The following is a 17,746-nucleotide window of genomic DNA, read 5'->3' as shown; positions in this document are numbered from 1 at the left end:
TCACCAGTTTCCAAAATGGATTCTGTAAAAATCAACACTACGTGGAATGGTCGGTTACGTATCAGTTTCGTCTCATTACTCCCGTTTTCAAAGGTTGTACAGTGTAACATCCCTTCTCTCTCCAGACTGATTTTTTCTGATTGATTAGGTTTCACTTTATTTTCTCCTCTACTTATGTAACTTTAACCACAGGGTAATACTTTATAAGCAGAATTGTATAGGACTGTCGAGGTTCTCTTGTGAAGGAAAATGGACAGTTGAGGTTCTCTTGAAATAGAAAACGGACAGTCGAGATTCTCTTGTAAAAGAAAATGAAAATATGCAAATAAAACCGGATGTTTACAAGAACCAGATGTCTACCAGACCAAACCTACTTTAACTCAGCAAAGAACTTACCCAACTGAAACTTTCCACAGTCAGAGTTTTAAAACACTCAAAAGAAAGTTAAATTAAGAGGCAAAACACGCTGAGAAAAAAAAATCACATTTAAACTGGAGCAAAACTCTTAGTAACTAGCAACCAAAGTAACAGATAAGTAATTCCAGGAACCCATGAGATAGCTGTAAAGGAATGAAAGTTACATGAAGTACTGTTAAAGTCCTCCTGGGCCTCTGTAGGCTCATAGGGCAGGCGCTGATCTTTACTGTTGTGATTTTTATATAACATTGCTTTACAAAAACACATACGCAAAAATACAAATATATAATATATATATATATATATATATATATATATATATATATATATATATATATATATATATATATTATACATACATATATATATATATATGTATGTATAATAAGAAAGCTTGCCCAGAGCTACTTACCCACAATGGTAGCAAAAGATGAAGACGCCAATGAGGTAGCTAACTATTGTAAAAATATATCTGAAAAGAAAAGGAATTTTTTACCAATTACGATTAAGCTCAACATCTCGACATGAATGAAATGTCTCACGAGTTAAATAAAAAAAAAAGAGACTGAGAAAGAAATTGTCAACATCTTACAACTGAAAAGGAGAAATACAGAGTAAATACTTATTAAAAAAAATAGTTATTTACAAAACAGGAGTGATGAGAAATAGAACTTGACATATTTCAATGACAGAATGAAATTTGACGTGAAAATCTGACGTAAAAATAAGGTCACTGGAAGAGTAAAAGATGTCGTACTGAACTCTGGTGAAAAACAGGAAATACCATGACCAGGAATATCCAAAGAAGGGCCTCGGCATATATAAACCCGTAGTTTTCGAACGTGCTCTTTCTTTTTTTTTTTTTTTTTGAGACAAAATTTTTTTTCAGAATTTTTCAAAACAAAAGATTTTTTGGTTTTCAGTGATAGGATTTTTTTTCTAATTCAACCGTTGGTAGTAGAGTCGGGTCTGCCCTCCTAATTGAAAACTATGCATATATTCTCCTCAGGTGAAAATTTTGATAAAAAAAAAATATATTAAAAAAAAAGTAAGGAACGTTCGAAAACTTCGGGTGAATATGACGGAGAGGAGCCGTTCTATGATGATGAACGTACACACCCATTGTTTACATTTTCAAATTCTTTTTATATTATAAAAAAATGAACAATTTCAAATTTTTTTTTATTTAAAAAAAATTCCCCTTTCTTCTGCCCATAACAGAGAGATAGAGGGAAAAAAATAAAAAGAGACAAAAAAAAAATTATGAAAAGTGGCACCGTCCATGTTTTCTTTCTTCTTCCACGAGAGGAACGCACCCAGTTACGAGATGGTAAAAAAAAAAAAAAGTGTCTCGTGGCTCCTTCCGGCTCGCGTGGCTCCGTGGCTCACTCGACCTTTGGCAAAAAAAAATATGCCACTCTCTGGTATACTGCAGTTTTGAGTAAAAAAAAAAAAATAAAAAAGAAAACGAATTCTACTACGTGTTATGTTCCAGTAATTCATTTTTCTGGATTTCTTTGCGCACGTCCGTAAGTTTTATTTTTGAATTTTTTTTTATTAATCGAAAATGTCGAGCCCGGCCCTTTTCAGCTTCATTTCTTTTAGAGGAGACAGTTCAGAGTAATCTTTTTAATTTGTTGAAACAATATTAAAATATAAATAAATCTTAATAAGTGTTCGATTCATAGGTAGGGACAGCCCGCTCTTTGGTGTTTATGAAGAAAATCAAACCGGAAAATTATACGACACTGACGCTTTCGCGAATAAAAAAAAAAAAAAGTATAGCAGCGAAGTTCCTTATTTGGTTTTTAGTTAATTATTTTTTTTTCGTATAAAAACGAGTCGATTTTCAGACATCTACTCTACGTCATCGGAATTTTAACATTAGGTTAATGTTTTCTGTTTACACAGATTCACATTCGAACAGAGGTGAATATTTACATTATATGTACACACACTTACTCATTTACGCGTATAAAAAAACCCAATTTAAACCCACTCACTGGGCGACAGAACCCAATAAAGTTCATGCTTCTCAGTGTGTCTTTCTCAACAAACATGCGTGCTTGCTCGCGCTAGCACACAAATACCAACTGCAACCTCAGACAACTTTGATTAGGTGCCACTGTTTGTGGCATTCAACAAGTTATATACAGTGATTGTGTTTTGATTGTGTTTTCCAGGTTTAAGTGCATCTGGGGAAGCGTAACCTACTGAAAAAAAAGTAATTCTCATTTGCCATTTGCTGATGTAGTTATGATTGTGAACAAAGTATAATATGATTGTGAATAAAGTATGAGGTGACATGGATGTGATGACGGTAACGATGATGTATAATATTTAAGGTGTTGGGCCAAGCACTCGGGTACTTTCGGCCATTCAGTGCTCAGGACAGTGAAGAAGGGGGCTGGAGTGATCAGACATCAAGAAAAGGAGATCCGGAGAGTAAATTAGATGAAGCATAAGGTTCTAAAGGTGGAACTGAGAGAAAGCGCCACAGGTACAACAAGAATAGTTAGGTGGTGTTGGACAGCAAGACCGAAAAGGCAGTGGGAATGGCGGTAAATTATAGAGCTAAAAAGCTGATGCAGCTAGGGGCCGAAGGGAAGCTGCAAACACCCTTGAGGAATGCCTTCAGTGCACATGGTGAGATGCACTGTCAGCAATACTCCCCTGCGGGAAGAATAAATAAAACTAAGAGTGGACAAAAGTGAATTTTCTAGCTTTCAGCAGACCAATTACTGGTAAGAAGAAAGGACAATTTTTCTAAAAGGCTCAAGGCCATCCAGAACCTCAAGAGTAGAAGATTAGGGAAAATAATTTTCCAAACACAAGATATTCAGGCCAAGGCGGGAGACAAAGCAGGGCTTCAACTATACCAGTGGGTTTCATTTGCTTTGCAATGCTGGAAAAGGATTATGCACTAAAAGGTGAGCTTTCTGGTTACCTAAAGGGTAAATTTTTGCGGTAACTTTTGGGGGTAGCTTTGACGGTTAGAAGCTGACGAGGTTTTTTTTTTTTTTTAATAAAAACCATTAATCTAGTCTTCATTGGTTTGGAGATCAAAAAAGAAAACCTTCTACCACCGAGATGCAATTCAGAGGTTGAAGTCTAAATAGTTAAAAATATGGAAGGACGAAAAGCAGGTGAATGATGGAAAAAAAAAAGTAGTTCTGGATACTCTGTGAAGACAGATGATGAATATGAACCTATTCAAACGAACATTTGAAAGCGAACAAATCTAGATTTCCCGAGATCCATGATGAATGTGGGCGAGGTGGGGAATAAAATAATGGAAACAGCTGTTACGTGAAACCAGAGACTGGAATTCTGAAGAGGAAGACAAAAGAGAGGTCAAGTCTCTAATCCTCCGACTATATGCATATTTTGTGAAAAGATGAACAAAGACGTGGGGCAATGGAAAGGTTATAGAGCATGTGAATATTATTTTGATTTTAAAGCCCAGTGAAAAAATATTTACTTACATAGTTGTCAAAAGTAATGAATGAAGTTCTAGACATTGAAAATAAGACGATAAAACTAAGGTGAAGGCTTAACATGGATTATAAGAAGATGAAAAATTTACATCTATTGGATCTGGCAGGGACAACAGTAACAAAGGTTTTCGTTAATCTAACCAATAAATAAACATGTATTCAGTTATGTGAAACTAATGGACTTATTAGTGTGACTGACAGTGCTTGGCCAGGCATAATTATGCAGCATTTCTTTCATTCATTCTTGAGATAATGAAGGGAATATAAAAAAAAAAATGGCCTGCCCAGGTAAATCTAGAGATGTATAATTTGGTGTAGGTTTCTTCACAGGGAAAAACTGATTCACCACAACTAAAAGTTTTGGTGAATAATGTTTGGTGAATAATGTTTTACAATATCAACACATCGGTGAACAATATTACTAAGGACTCAAACTTTTGGTGAATTATTGTACAAGATGATAAAAATCTTTGGTGAATAATGTTTCAGATACAAAGGACTAAAAAAAATTGGGGTCAATTAATCCACAAGTATTACACCTTCTGGTGAAAGGTTGTGATAAAGCACAAAAGCCTTTGGTAAAAATGCTGTGTGCGTGTGTGTGAGTGTGTGTGTGAGAGAGAGAGAGAGAGAGAGAGAGAGAGAGAGAGAGAGAGAGAGAGAGAGAGAGAGAGAGAGAGAGAATTGTATTCACTTCAAACCTGCTTTGTATTTTTACACTTTTTCTACATTTCTTTGTACAAAAACTTTTCATACAATCTACATGTATCTACATGTGCAGTCTTCATACTAAATGAGGTGCATATGTGCTGACCATTCTTAATTTGCCTCTTGTTTGCATATTAGAAATTCAAACTAAATTTGGAATGTTCTGATATTTTGTAAGGTGTTATATTCTTCCTTGATTCCAGTACATATGGTGTTCATTATCTACATGTGCAAAATCTTACTAATCAGCGTGTTTTAGTTTGTGGGTGCTATATCATAATTCTACATTTCATAAATTTCTGGCCCAAAACTACTGTAAACGTTTTAAAGTCCCAATTTACTTTTCTTCATTCAAGTAAAGCATATGGAATACAATACGTGCAAAATATACAATTATATTCCTCCCTTTTCCTGACCTTGATTAAGTGCAGGAATATAAATAGTTAGTAGAACTGCTTCCAAAGTCCAATAAACAGTTAGTAAATATTTACAATATCAACTATTATCCTGCTCATACTCAAAATGTTGACTGACAAATGGCACAGCCAAGGATGATGATTAAGGCCACAATTATTAAAGCCACAGCAGCTGTTTAGATGATCTTAATGCTGAGGGGGGGGGCGGTCCCTATCTGGACCACAGTTCAAACCTGGGACATCCGATTTAAGAACTCGAGCAACAGTACTGCCCTAAAATGGAAAACTGGAAAACTGCAGTATCCGCAAGATTTTCAAAAATGAGATAGGCCACCTACTGGGCTCGTGAAGCACCAATACCCAAGTTACAGCAGTTTCAGAACGATTCTTCAATGCTTTATTTAGGGGGTCCCATTTACAGTATCTGCAGAATCAGTAGTAAGGCAAGGGAAAACTGCAGTATCTACCACTTTTCTCAGTTTTGTATTTTTGCAGATAGTAAAGTCTTCCATTTTAGGGCAGCGTACCGTACAGTAGATAATTAAGTGTAAAGGTAATTGTGTGTATCTCTGAGAGAAGTCACTGTTCACATAGAGCACAAAAGCCCACTCATTACACTCCACCTGGAATATGTTACGTCTGTGTGACCATGCAAGCGATTCGCTCGCTTTGCACAACAATCCGCCGCATAAGGGGCCTAAGGGGGAAATTTCAGACTAATGTTGATAAGACCTCAAAGAAGATTATAAAGAAATGCTTGTTTCTACCACAGCACTAATACAGTTGTGGTCTTATCCTAAATAACAGGATAACATCATATGTGATGTTATATATAAGAAGTTTTTGCTAAAGATCAGTTGTATACGATATGAAAAATATTTGTACAATGGGACTGGTTTTAACTGGTCATGAAGTATATGTAGACTAATATATAATGACTCATCAGAATAATGTCGCACAGATTTAGTACTGCAAAACTTCAATCAAGGCTTGCTCCTGTCGCTTGAGTTTCGTTACTACACTACTAAACATATAGGAAAGTTAGTTATTCCGATACAGACAAATGACTCAGTAATTGGTCATCTGAGGCGATATGTCCAAAAAGACAGATTTAAAAAAACCTGATTACTCATTTACCTGTAAATGACAAAACAGGAGAAAAACCAGACCAAAATCCAATAACAAATGTAAAGATGAATCACTTACAAGGAAAATCCACATGAGGTTACAGTGCTTAATATACTGTATGTTTTTATTTTTTTTTTTTTTTTTTTACAGATCGGAACCGAGCAAGCCTGAAGAATAATAAGGTAATCATTACTGGATCTAGGCTACGCCACAAAAATTACCTTAAAAGGTCATTCCCCTTAAGAGCCAGACAGGCATAAGAATTCTGAAGTATTTGGTATATACTTTCTAAGCTACGTAACTATGCCGCTGGTGAAATCTATAATGATTCTCGAGTAATATATAATCAAAGACAAGATAGTTCAGTTGTATTAGGTACTTGACGAATTTTGCAGAATTCAACATTTCAAGCAAGTCATTATAATCAACATCTAAGAAATTAAATAACAACAATCGTTACGTGTAAAGAATACATTAGGATATTTAACTATGACGTTGGCCATAGGAAGGCAGGAACCAAGTTAGCTATAAACAGTATTTTAAAACACCAAAACTATTAACATTAGTGATCCTATGAACACTCTGGTGATACTGCGGGGATTCTTCATAAAATTAGTTACAATTTTTATCCTAATATCCAGATGAAAGACTTATTTAGACCGAAGGAAATTTTAGACAAAAATTCCGAGTCAAGTTTCTCACTTTTCCCGAAAAAGATTTTGTGAAATGATTCGTCAAACTGAACTCATAGGCAATATTAGAAAAATTTTGAATAATTTTTCAGAACCTAAACTACCTGTGTCATACATCTTTACTAGGCAGTCACAACGCCAGATAAACCCTATCAATCAATCAATCAATCAACCAACTAAATTCAAAGTGTTTGTGACGCTTTGACACTGCATTCAAAACTTATATTTTTTTTTTTAAATATTACAGGAAAAATACTCCTCAATCAAAATCATTGCAAATTCTTTAAAAAAAATGCAAAATGAATTTACCATAAAAAATAAAAGACATCAGATTCAAGTTTCCTTTAGTTCCTTTCAACATTTTATCCTAAGAATATTCCAGTCTAAAACACGCCAGGAAGTCGATTATAAAGTTTAACAAGACAAAAGTTTCTCGCCTTGCATACTCAAAATTCCAATTTACTGACCTTCATTGATTATCAAACTTCCAAATTTATAGAACCCACATTTTAGGAGTCTTTTTTCAGTATTCCTGTAGCAGAACTATCTTTAAAATCACATTTCACGATCTTCGTTACGTAAAAATGTTCGTGCATCCGCTCTAAGACGTCTTAATATGAGACACTTTTTGAAATAACCTACTTCCTCATCTTGACAATACTTCGAAATTGCATTTCAAATGTATACACACTGGTAAAAGTGAACAAATATCCGGTAAAGCAGATTTTTCTTGGATGGAACTTAGATGGCACACACAGAATATACATACAAACATACATACAAGCATGTATGTATATATACTGTATACTGAATATGCATAATTATAAATATATTTATACAAACATTACATATATATATGTGTATATATATATATGTGTATATATATATATATATATATATATATATATATATATATATATGTGTATATATATATATAATATTTATTACAATTTTAAAATAATGTATACTGTATGTTGATATACATACACTCTCGTGTATGTTCTTGTATTTGTTTGCTCACGTGTAAATTTATGAAACAGGTGCAGGATTATTGTTATATGCAGCAGTAAAGGCAGATGCAATGACGTGTCAAAGCAGCTTAAGAGATGTTATTATATAACTGATGCAAAGCTGGACTTGCCTCAGGAACCAGTTGCGTTATTTCTAGGAAGAAGTAAAAATGCTGAAAATTTATGATGAATAAAGTGTTTTTGAATTTCATGCAGAAAGAAGCTTTTAAGCAAAATGCTGCCAATTACAATCATGGAAATTCTGGTGTGTAGTTTTGTAATTACTTATATAAATGAAAAAGGATGCAGTGTCATTTACTGACAACCCTTAGTGTTATCTGACAACTATATTTCCAACTCTACAGCTGATTATATTTTTGCTAATTAATTCAGGTTCACACTGCTTTCAATATGGATGAACATTCCCACAGACTGATTACTCTACAAAACAGCCACCTGAGAGTGACAAAACTGGTTTATTTTTCTACAACTCTTATCGTCTACATGCATCTCTAACAGAAATCTAAACTTACATGAAACTTTGAATAAAATAATTCTGTTGAAAAAAATGGTATTTTCACCCTCCTTCTAACATGAAAATATATTCTAAGGTTCTAAACCAGTCTTGCTGTAAAGTTTCAATCCTCAGAAACCTTACGGTGATGAAAGGTAAAAAAAAAAAAAAAAAAAGACACATGTCTCCATTTGCCTTTAAATATCCATACAAACATTTCCAAGTTCGTCTTTAAATATCCATACAAACATTTCCAAGTTCGTCCTTGCGTGTTGCTCGCTTGATACGAGAAATACAGAAGTTATGGGGGAGGGGGGAATCAAAAGGGTTGTGAAATACCGATGAAAAGGGAATAAATATATATTACAAACATTAGATGAAAACCGGTTGGTCGTATTTAAGGCACCACCAAAACAGGGGGGTTGGTCTATAAAACCCAAAAAGTGACTTGAGGGAAACTTGCTCTGAGGTCACCTGGCATTTGACAGACCTCTGTTTTGTTTCCATCAAAACATGATGGGGACAGTTTCCCTCCTGTTTTGAGTCTCGGTACGGATTTAATCTCTTCAAACAAGTCAGTGGGGGCTAACATGCTGACATTCTGGGGGCGGTGGAAGGGAGGGGGGGGGGGGGCATGCTAAGGGAATAAGAATGAAATAGTAACTGCGTATAACTCCTTATCCTTTTTCATGTCAACATGCGTATTTGTGTATCAATGTGGCTTGCAATGTGTTGGGTGGAAAATCCATGCGTCTTCGGTTTTTATTTTGGGGATCAACATTCCTTTTGGGTGAATATTTTTTTGAGATTAGCATATTTTTATGTTAAAATTTCCATAACCCTATGGAAGCACTAAACACTGATAAAGTATATATAAGAAAATAGAACTTACACGGAGCGAATGACGTCGAGTGCATACAATGATTTTTCTCCGTTTCGAAAGCGTATTCCTTCTTATTTTTCTTTACATTTCGCGGAGACATGATTGATCCGTTACGGCAACGTCACGTTCGCAACTACGGGTTTATTTTGCCGGGGGAGTGGAACTGACCAAAGGTGGGGGCAAGAACTCTTGGGGAAGGGGGAGTTGTTCTTGTAATAAATTACTTCAATGAATCTCATGGAACTTTGCAAGCGCATGATCTATATTTTGCTGGCTGAAAGGGGACATAAAACCTTTGTAGGGGAGACCTTTGTAGGGGGAGAACTTGACTTTCTGGGGGGGGAGGGGGAGATAGACAGAGGACTAACCCAGCGTTGGTCTTAATCCTTAGTAGACGGGACTTGAGTCCGCGGCGAGGTAAGGCTCTGGGCCAATTGTCGTCGTCGGCTTCAGAATCTGTCGCCGGGGCCTCGACCACTTCAGCTTCACCGTCACCACCCGATTCGCTCTTGGACGGGCCGCTACTACTGATGGACGGGCTGAGTCGGAACGGATCTCGTAGGGCCGGGCTCACGCCCTGGTCACCGTCATGTGGTGATGATTCATCATAGTCGAGAGAAATGGGTTTCGGCCAAGGAGGAGCAAGAGGAGGAGGAGGAGGAGGAGGAGGAAGAGGAGTGTGGGGTGCGGGGGAGGGTGTCGGTTCCCGGTCCCCATCACCGCCCTTGACAAAGCCACCGCCGCCGCCGCCGCCCGGATCAGGACATCGTGGGTGGCACGGGCTGACGGGGAATTCCGTTACCTGGTCGCCCGGATGGGCGGCGAAAGGTGGGTGCGTGGGGGGGTCGTCGACCCCCACGGGGTAGTGTGGCATGTCCTCGTAACTCTGGTTACCACTGCCAATCGGTAAACTCAAAGTCGTTACTGGGAACTCATACCAATTATACGACCTTTTTACTTAACACAATCGGCGACATTAAAAAAAAAGGCCTTATTTTTGGGGGGAGAGTGGGTGGGAGTGAGGACAGCCTTCTTCCTTACTGTCTGTCTCCAGGTAACAGCTGATACTTGGCCAACATCTATATCTATCTATATATCTATCTGTCTAACTATATAAAAGCTAACAAAAGGCAAGTGCAGTACAACCACTCAAACCTAATGAAACTTGTCTGTCACTGCGGCAATATTCATGAGACCTATACAGGTTACTGATACCCAATTGGAAGAGGGACTCTATTTTATAAATCTGACCTCCTTCTACCAAAATTTTATGGACTGACCCTCATATTATTGAACTGTAACTGTAAACAATGTTTATCTATTAAATCAGAATTCCATCAATCTGAGGATTATACCATTAAGGCGCAACGTAACTAAAACATCTAACTCCTCAAATATCGCCCCCCAAAAAACGACAATACAATACCCTAGAAATACTTTTAGGACAGTACGACACACTATAAATACTTTTGAGGACCTGTCATACTTATGTTCTTCCAAATATACTAGGATACCCCTAAAACTCTGGCCCTAAATAATAGAAAGCATACCTAATGGCTTCGATTACAGTAACTCGCCAAAAAATTTAACTGAATATACAACAATTACTAAAGCTCAAGTTTTCACATGTCCTCGGAATAGGCCCTTCATTCAATGAATAATCAGTACAAGGCTGATTGCCCATACAACCAAAAAATAAATATAAATTTATTTTTAATTTCCTTGCAACTCCAAACAAATTTCGAAGGTTTTTATTTTCAATTTGATGAATAAACAATACTAAATTAACGCCAAAAATGAAAACTAATTTTAAAACCTAACTTTCAGCTAAGATACTCTGTGGAATCACAAGCCCACGACTAACCTTATTTCTCTACCCACAAATGAATAAGACTGACAAATATCTGCCTGGTTATTTTCACTCTGCAATCCAAAATATAAAGTAAAATTCCCATCTAACTACCTACAGTACATCAGTCCTAACCGCTAAACCTCAGTCAGGAACCCTTTAAGCGATTAGTCCTATTCTTCACAAGGTGACATTTTTTTTTTTTGACGAGTTACTTCAAGCCCGAATCCTTCCTTACCTGGAAACGATCGTGAGACTAGGGGACCTTCCACTAATGCACAATAAATACCATAATATATCTGGGAAAATGGCTGCTCTCTAAGAACCACTGTCCTTTTTTTAATTTATACATTTTATGAGAGGGGGGAAAAATGGATACACAAACATATATCTACCTGTGGAAAAAAATCAGAGCTATTGTGTATGGCTAAATCAGTTGCCTTATTTTCAGTGCCTGCCAATGATTTTGGAAGTCAGAAAAGCGGTCAAGTAAAGATAATTAATTCTCATTGTCTCTAATATAACAATTCTTTCATTTAAGTTTTCTTTACATGTTACAAGGAAAGGTTCCAGTCAAGTACGTGACTGGGGAACATATAAATTTTAAGATACAATCGGAGCTGAAATTTGAATTTCCATGGTCAAAATGAAACAAAGGCTAGGAACTCACAACAAAGGCAGCTGCTGTTAACCATACATTCTGTCTACAACCAAAAAATGTTCCTAAACGCTATAAAAAATCAATTGAAATATAATAAAAGTTTTATGATTTAGAGATATTCCATACCTCCATTTTCTGTTTTACAAAACCAGTACCAATGATCAGAATGTACTTTATTGTTAAACCAAACATATATGGACATCCAATAATTTTTTAAGTGGGAGGAAAAATCAAATGAAATGAGCACAAACATTCAGTATTATTTAGATATGCCTTACTACTGTTGTAATACATGTGATGGTAACAGAAGTCTCTAGAAATGTTCCCAACTTAGTGATGTCTTGACATATTTACTTTATATTCAAATACCACCAATGTTTATCAGTATTATATAAGTAACATTATATATATACATATATATATATATATATTATATAAATAATATATACATATATATATTATATATTTAATAAAATACATCAGATGTCCATAAAAAATATACACAAATTTTATATAAATGAAAATGGATTTGCGTCTACTTTTAATTATGACGTAGAGCATTCTCGTAGACCTGCTGAAAACGGGGGCGTTTAAGCTTAGCATAAAAATGATAAGATTATGAAAAATACCATAAAGAGAACACTGAAAAAAGTACACACGTCTATGGTGGCTCAAAATGAAAAAAAAGTGAAGAATACAGTTAAGAATTGAATTCCGAACTCGTCTTCACTTTTCTCATTTTAGGTCAACGTGGAATGTTATATCCGTAGCAAAAGAATGGAGGATTATTTTAGACAAAGGAAGACCTAAAATTGTCTTATGGAGACTCTCTGTAAATTCATTTTTCTACTGTTCAGAAAATCTATACACTGACAAAGCTCTTCAATTTTGGAGAGACTGTTTTTTAAACTGAAAATATCTGCATCATTCATTCTTTCAAAATAAAAAATTATACTTCAAAGAACAAATCATCTGTGAACACAAACACATTCTTAAACTGTGCTACGAATGAATATCTTAGAAAACTTAGTTTTTTTTTTTGGTTAACAATGTCTCAAAACTTGTCAACTTTACAAATATCTAAATTGGGCAATCCTCCACTTTTGCTGGATAAAAAATTGGTTATTAGACACACACACACATTGGGACGACGACACAATGAATTTTATTTTATTAAAAGAGTACAATGATATTTAAAACCCTGCAAACTTCACGTTACTGTACACTTTAAAATGTTTGTAAATACTGTATTAAGCTTTTCCTGATTACCTTTCCAAGAAGTACACAGGGTTCGAATATCAGTGACAATTTCATGTTTTGGAAGAACATGAAGAAAGGTTTACTGAAACTATAGAAGGCCACAGGAACTAAAGTACCGAAATAATTAGAATAATAATTCCGCCATTTGTAAATCGACATTTGAAATGTCAAATGCTCATGTAAGACTTAAAATCGATTTACTAACTAATTCACTTCTCTGAGACCATATTTAAATTTTAAAATATTGCAGACATGGACCTGAACCTCAAAACGTAAAAGCAGCACAAATTCTCTATAACTTTTAAAAATCAAGTCGATTTGACGAAAATACAAAGAAATAAAGATTTCGAGATCTCGGTTTTTCATTCCATAATCAAACACCCATGGCAAACTAATCAATATTTTAAATTTTTATGAAAAGTCCCTTATTCAACTAAGAGTATAATTCACTTTCATTTAAGTGATTTTGAAAACTATTTGTACTAATAGAATCTGGGCATTATATAAACTGGAAAAAATCCCCTTTATATATTTTTTTAATTTTATATTATGCTCCACTAAAATTATAATTTTAGGGGGATATAATATAAAATATAAAAAATATGTTTTTTTTCAAAATTTGTTTAAAGCAAACTGTGTTCCAAACCGTTTATTTAAAATTTCTGTCATGTTAAAAATGTGAAAACAAACTGAATTTTCACTTTAAAAAATGTTTAAAGTTTCAGTAAAGCCCCATCTTCCACATTCTTCACAGGATGAGAAGGACAGTCATTAAACGGGACGAACAGGGTACGAGAAATGTTGTTGCACTTATCGTAAAACAACAACGAAGCAACTGTGTGTTTAAAGAGGAAGCCAAAAAAGATAACTTGGTGGAAAATTACACTTTTTCTGTTTTTTTTTTTTTTTGCTTTGACCTGTGACCTGCTTTGAAGCTCTTGACCTTGAAATCTACCTGACAAGATATCTTCGACTTCCTTGTTATTAATTTTTTTTTATGATTCTCATACGTCTAAATAAGGCTGAATAACAACAGCCTGCTTGGTTTTATTAACAAGAAGCCAGGGTAATCTGGCTGCAAAAATTGGCTCAAAAACAATAAAATAATATAATGTTTTAGTCACTGTCTAAAAGAGATTAAGTGGTTTATGGATGGTAAAGTCTGTCAACATTATTTTTTCTCGTATGTGTCGTGTATACTTTTAAATATAAACACCTAAACTTCATTTCACGAAGTTTTAAAAATTCGTGTCGTGTATATTTTAAAATATATTGAAACACTCAACTTCATTTCACGAATCTTTCAAAATTCGTGTCTGTCTGCAAACTCTTCTCATCTCCCAGGAGAGAATTTTAATACTGAGTAAATCCATCTACATGTAGTACTGAATTGTTATGGTTCTATGTTCTAATTTCACATTTAAAGGAATAAAAATAAATATATATACTGTATCTGTATTATTATTAGTTATGTTATACCTGCGTGTACTGAATCTCTGACCATTTCTCGTTGTAAAACTTGACATAAACTCACCGTGTTCTTGAAAGTGTTTTATCCTAATCAAACATTTTTTTAAATAACATTTTAATGTATTCTGGAGTTAATGTCAACAACATCTTTTGTTCGTAACGTCACCGATGTCGTAAGGTTGGGTGACGTTGCGGGGAAGTAAACACTGAACATATTTTTTCAAAGGAAAATAGAGAAAAATGTAAAACAAAAATATACAAAAAACTGGAATATTCTTTTGGGAAGAAATAAACCACACTGAATGGGAACGTTCTTATGGGAAGAAATAAAGCTTAATGCCAAGAAAAGAAAATAACAACAAACTGTAGTTAAATGGTAGACATGAAAGTTTAAGAAATTTGAAAAATACAAAATGACTACATTGAAGATACTAAAACACAAAGAATTTTAAGATTTATCAGATCGAAAGAAACACAACAAATAATAAAAAAAGAAAGTAATACAATAATGGGGAATAAAATAATTTACACACGTAAAAAAACCATTCATCACACTTCGAAGATTTACACAGTACAGAGCATAAAAAAAAATAATGCTTCATTGAGCACCGTCAATCAACGCAAGATGAGAGAGAGACAGAATTCTAGTCAATGGGGGTTGGAGGTGGTGTCATCTCTCCCCAAATGAAAAAAATATAAAAAAATATAAACAGAAAACATTCAAATTATTCCAATACTTACTGCCTATTGGTCTCCGGAGTGGGAAGGTCTCCAATTGTGGTCAGAGTGAGCGTCGACCAATACACGGATCCCAAGTACTTTCTCGATAACGTTTTGAAATCTTCACCTGTAATGATGGGGAAAGTGATTAGTACTCGTTGTTTAACGCTGTGACTGCGTGGTAATGTGGTAATGCTATGTACTTGCGTTTTTACCAAAGATTTGGGACTGGACAGAATGATAATTAGGTCACGATATCATTTTGAGTACACTGATTTGACACAGTACATATACATACATACATATATATATATATTGTGTATGTATGTGTATATATATATATGTATATATATAAATGATTAAAGTCAATGTCATTATTTGCAGAGTCTATCATTTTATTTAGACTTTGAATCAGTCTATACTTTTCTCTTCAAGCAAGCATATATATATATAATATATATATATATATATATATATATATATATATATATATATATATAATATGAAGCTACAAATGTCGCTTAATATGTACCTCGGTATCTCCGTTGGAGAATTATGAATTTATATAAGTGATAAATGAATTGGAATCGTGGGGACACGAACCCGCGACGAAAGCCTATTCAGCGACTCCAGTTGACGTAAACCATTGAGCCAAGGTATAAGTCTTTTGCCGAGATGTCGTACTGTTTTTACCCAGTGAGCAGGAAAGTGTACTAACCTATGACCCACCTCCCGCCATGACAGTTATTGGTACGTTTGGAACACGCAGCTCTTGTTGCGAAATTTTTTAATCATACCTCTCTTGATGGCTCAAAGTCGCTGAATAGGCTTTCGTCGCGGGTTCGTGTCTGATTATTCATTTATCACTTATATAAATTCCCTTATCGGAGATATTTATCGATATTAAGCGACATTTTTCTTCATGATTGTATATAAATCACGGTGTGATTAAAATTTCATAACAAGAGCTGCGTGTTCCAAACGTACCAATGAACTGTCATGGCGGAGGTGGGTCATTGTCGATATACATCGACGGGTAAAACAGTACGACATCGGCAAAAGACTTATACCTCTTGATGGCTCAATGGTTTACGTCAACTGGAGTCGCTGAATAAGGCTTTCGTCGCGGGTTCGTGTCCCCACGATTCCAATTCATTTATCATATATAAATTCCTTCGGCGACAATTCTCCAACGGAGATATACCGAGGTAGCGTGAATTTCGATATTAAAGCGACATTTGTAGCTTCATGATTGTATATAAATCACGGTGTGATTAAATATATATATATATATATATATATATATATATATATATATATATATATATATATATATATATATATATATATATATATATATATATATGTATATATATAATGATAATTTTGGTCTGTTTGGGAACCGAAAAATCTACCATGATTTTCTCTACCTTAATTTCTCTTTAATTATTTTTAAAATATACATATACTTTGCAACAGTCTTATCAGCCAGTAAAAGCTTGTTCCGTACACACTAATTAAGAAAACATTACGTCACACATCATACGCAGCGAAAACTGTACTGACTATTCATCGATTTTAAACTAAAACATATTTCATATTCATTCTTTATCGGTGCCTGAACATTACTTTGCAACTGCCGTATCAGCCAGTAAAAGCTTGTTCTAGACAATGCTAATAAATAGAAATATTACATCATCATACATCATACGCTTCTAACACTGTATACTCGCGTCCACATAATATGAGTGCTAAAAAAAACTTTCTTTTCCAGGAAGGCTAATGCAACATCTCCAAGCCGACGGGCACCATTAAAGAAGCACAAACTACCCCTCTCTCTCTCTCTCTCTCTCTCTCTCTCTCTCTCTCTCTCTCTCGGAATAAGGAAGGAAGCATTACGGTAGCACTTACAAGAGGTCAGCACTTGGAATGGCAAATGGATATTGCGTATGAGTGTAATGTCAGCCCTTCATGTCTCCAGTGAAATTACCCCGGTGAGGAGTAAATGGAGACATGTACTGGAAAGACGCATGCTTCCCTACATACATATAATATATATATATATATATATATATATATATATATATATATATATATATATATATATATATATATATATATATATATATATATATATATATATATATATAGTGTGTCAAGATGATAGTCTTATCCTAATGAACCTTATTACCCTTGAAAAAAATTCTTATTTGTATACACTGACATACGGTAAATTGTTTCTTCGTCTTTCGAGGAAAAAATGAAAGACTTTAATGACTCAGTTTTCTCTTACTGCTTCGCATCTCTCTTAGATACAGGGTCTTCACTTTAATTCTTTTTTTTGATCTGTTGGTCTTACTGGTTTTATTTTCCTCGATTACCTTAGACCCTTACAATTATTTATTTTCCTCGATTTTTTACACATTTCTTAGTTCATTGACTCGTCGATCCTTGATGTTTGCCTTATACAGTCAATTGCACACACAAGAAAAACAAACAAATAATAAACGAAAATAAATAA

The 17,746-nt window shown here is 34.6% G+C and overlaps 1 protein-coding gene across 1 annotated transcript in view; it reads right to left on the bottom strand.

Annotated features, from left to right (window-relative positions):
• LOC136840061 (uncharacterized) overlaps positions 1–17,746 on the bottom strand; it is a 1,603,746-nt gene that overhangs the window by 77,950 nt on the left and 1,508,050 nt on the right. The window contains 4 exon segments of the mRNA XM_067106396.1: positions 830–845; positions 847–889; positions 9,634–10,161; positions 15,247–15,352. Coding sequence (XP_066962497.1) covers positions 830–845; positions 847–889; positions 9,634–10,161; positions 15,247–15,352 — 693 coding nt within the window.

The sequence above is a fragment of the Macrobrachium rosenbergii genome, chromosome 7 (genome assembly GCF_040412425.1).
Source record: "Macrobrachium rosenbergii isolate ZJJX-2024 chromosome 7, ASM4041242v1, whole genome shotgun sequence".
NCBI lineage: Eukaryota > Metazoa > Arthropoda > Malacostraca > Decapoda > Palaemonidae > Macrobrachium > Macrobrachium rosenbergii.
Note: the sequence above shows the minus strand (reverse complement) of the source record. Positions and strands in the feature narration are given on the sequence as shown.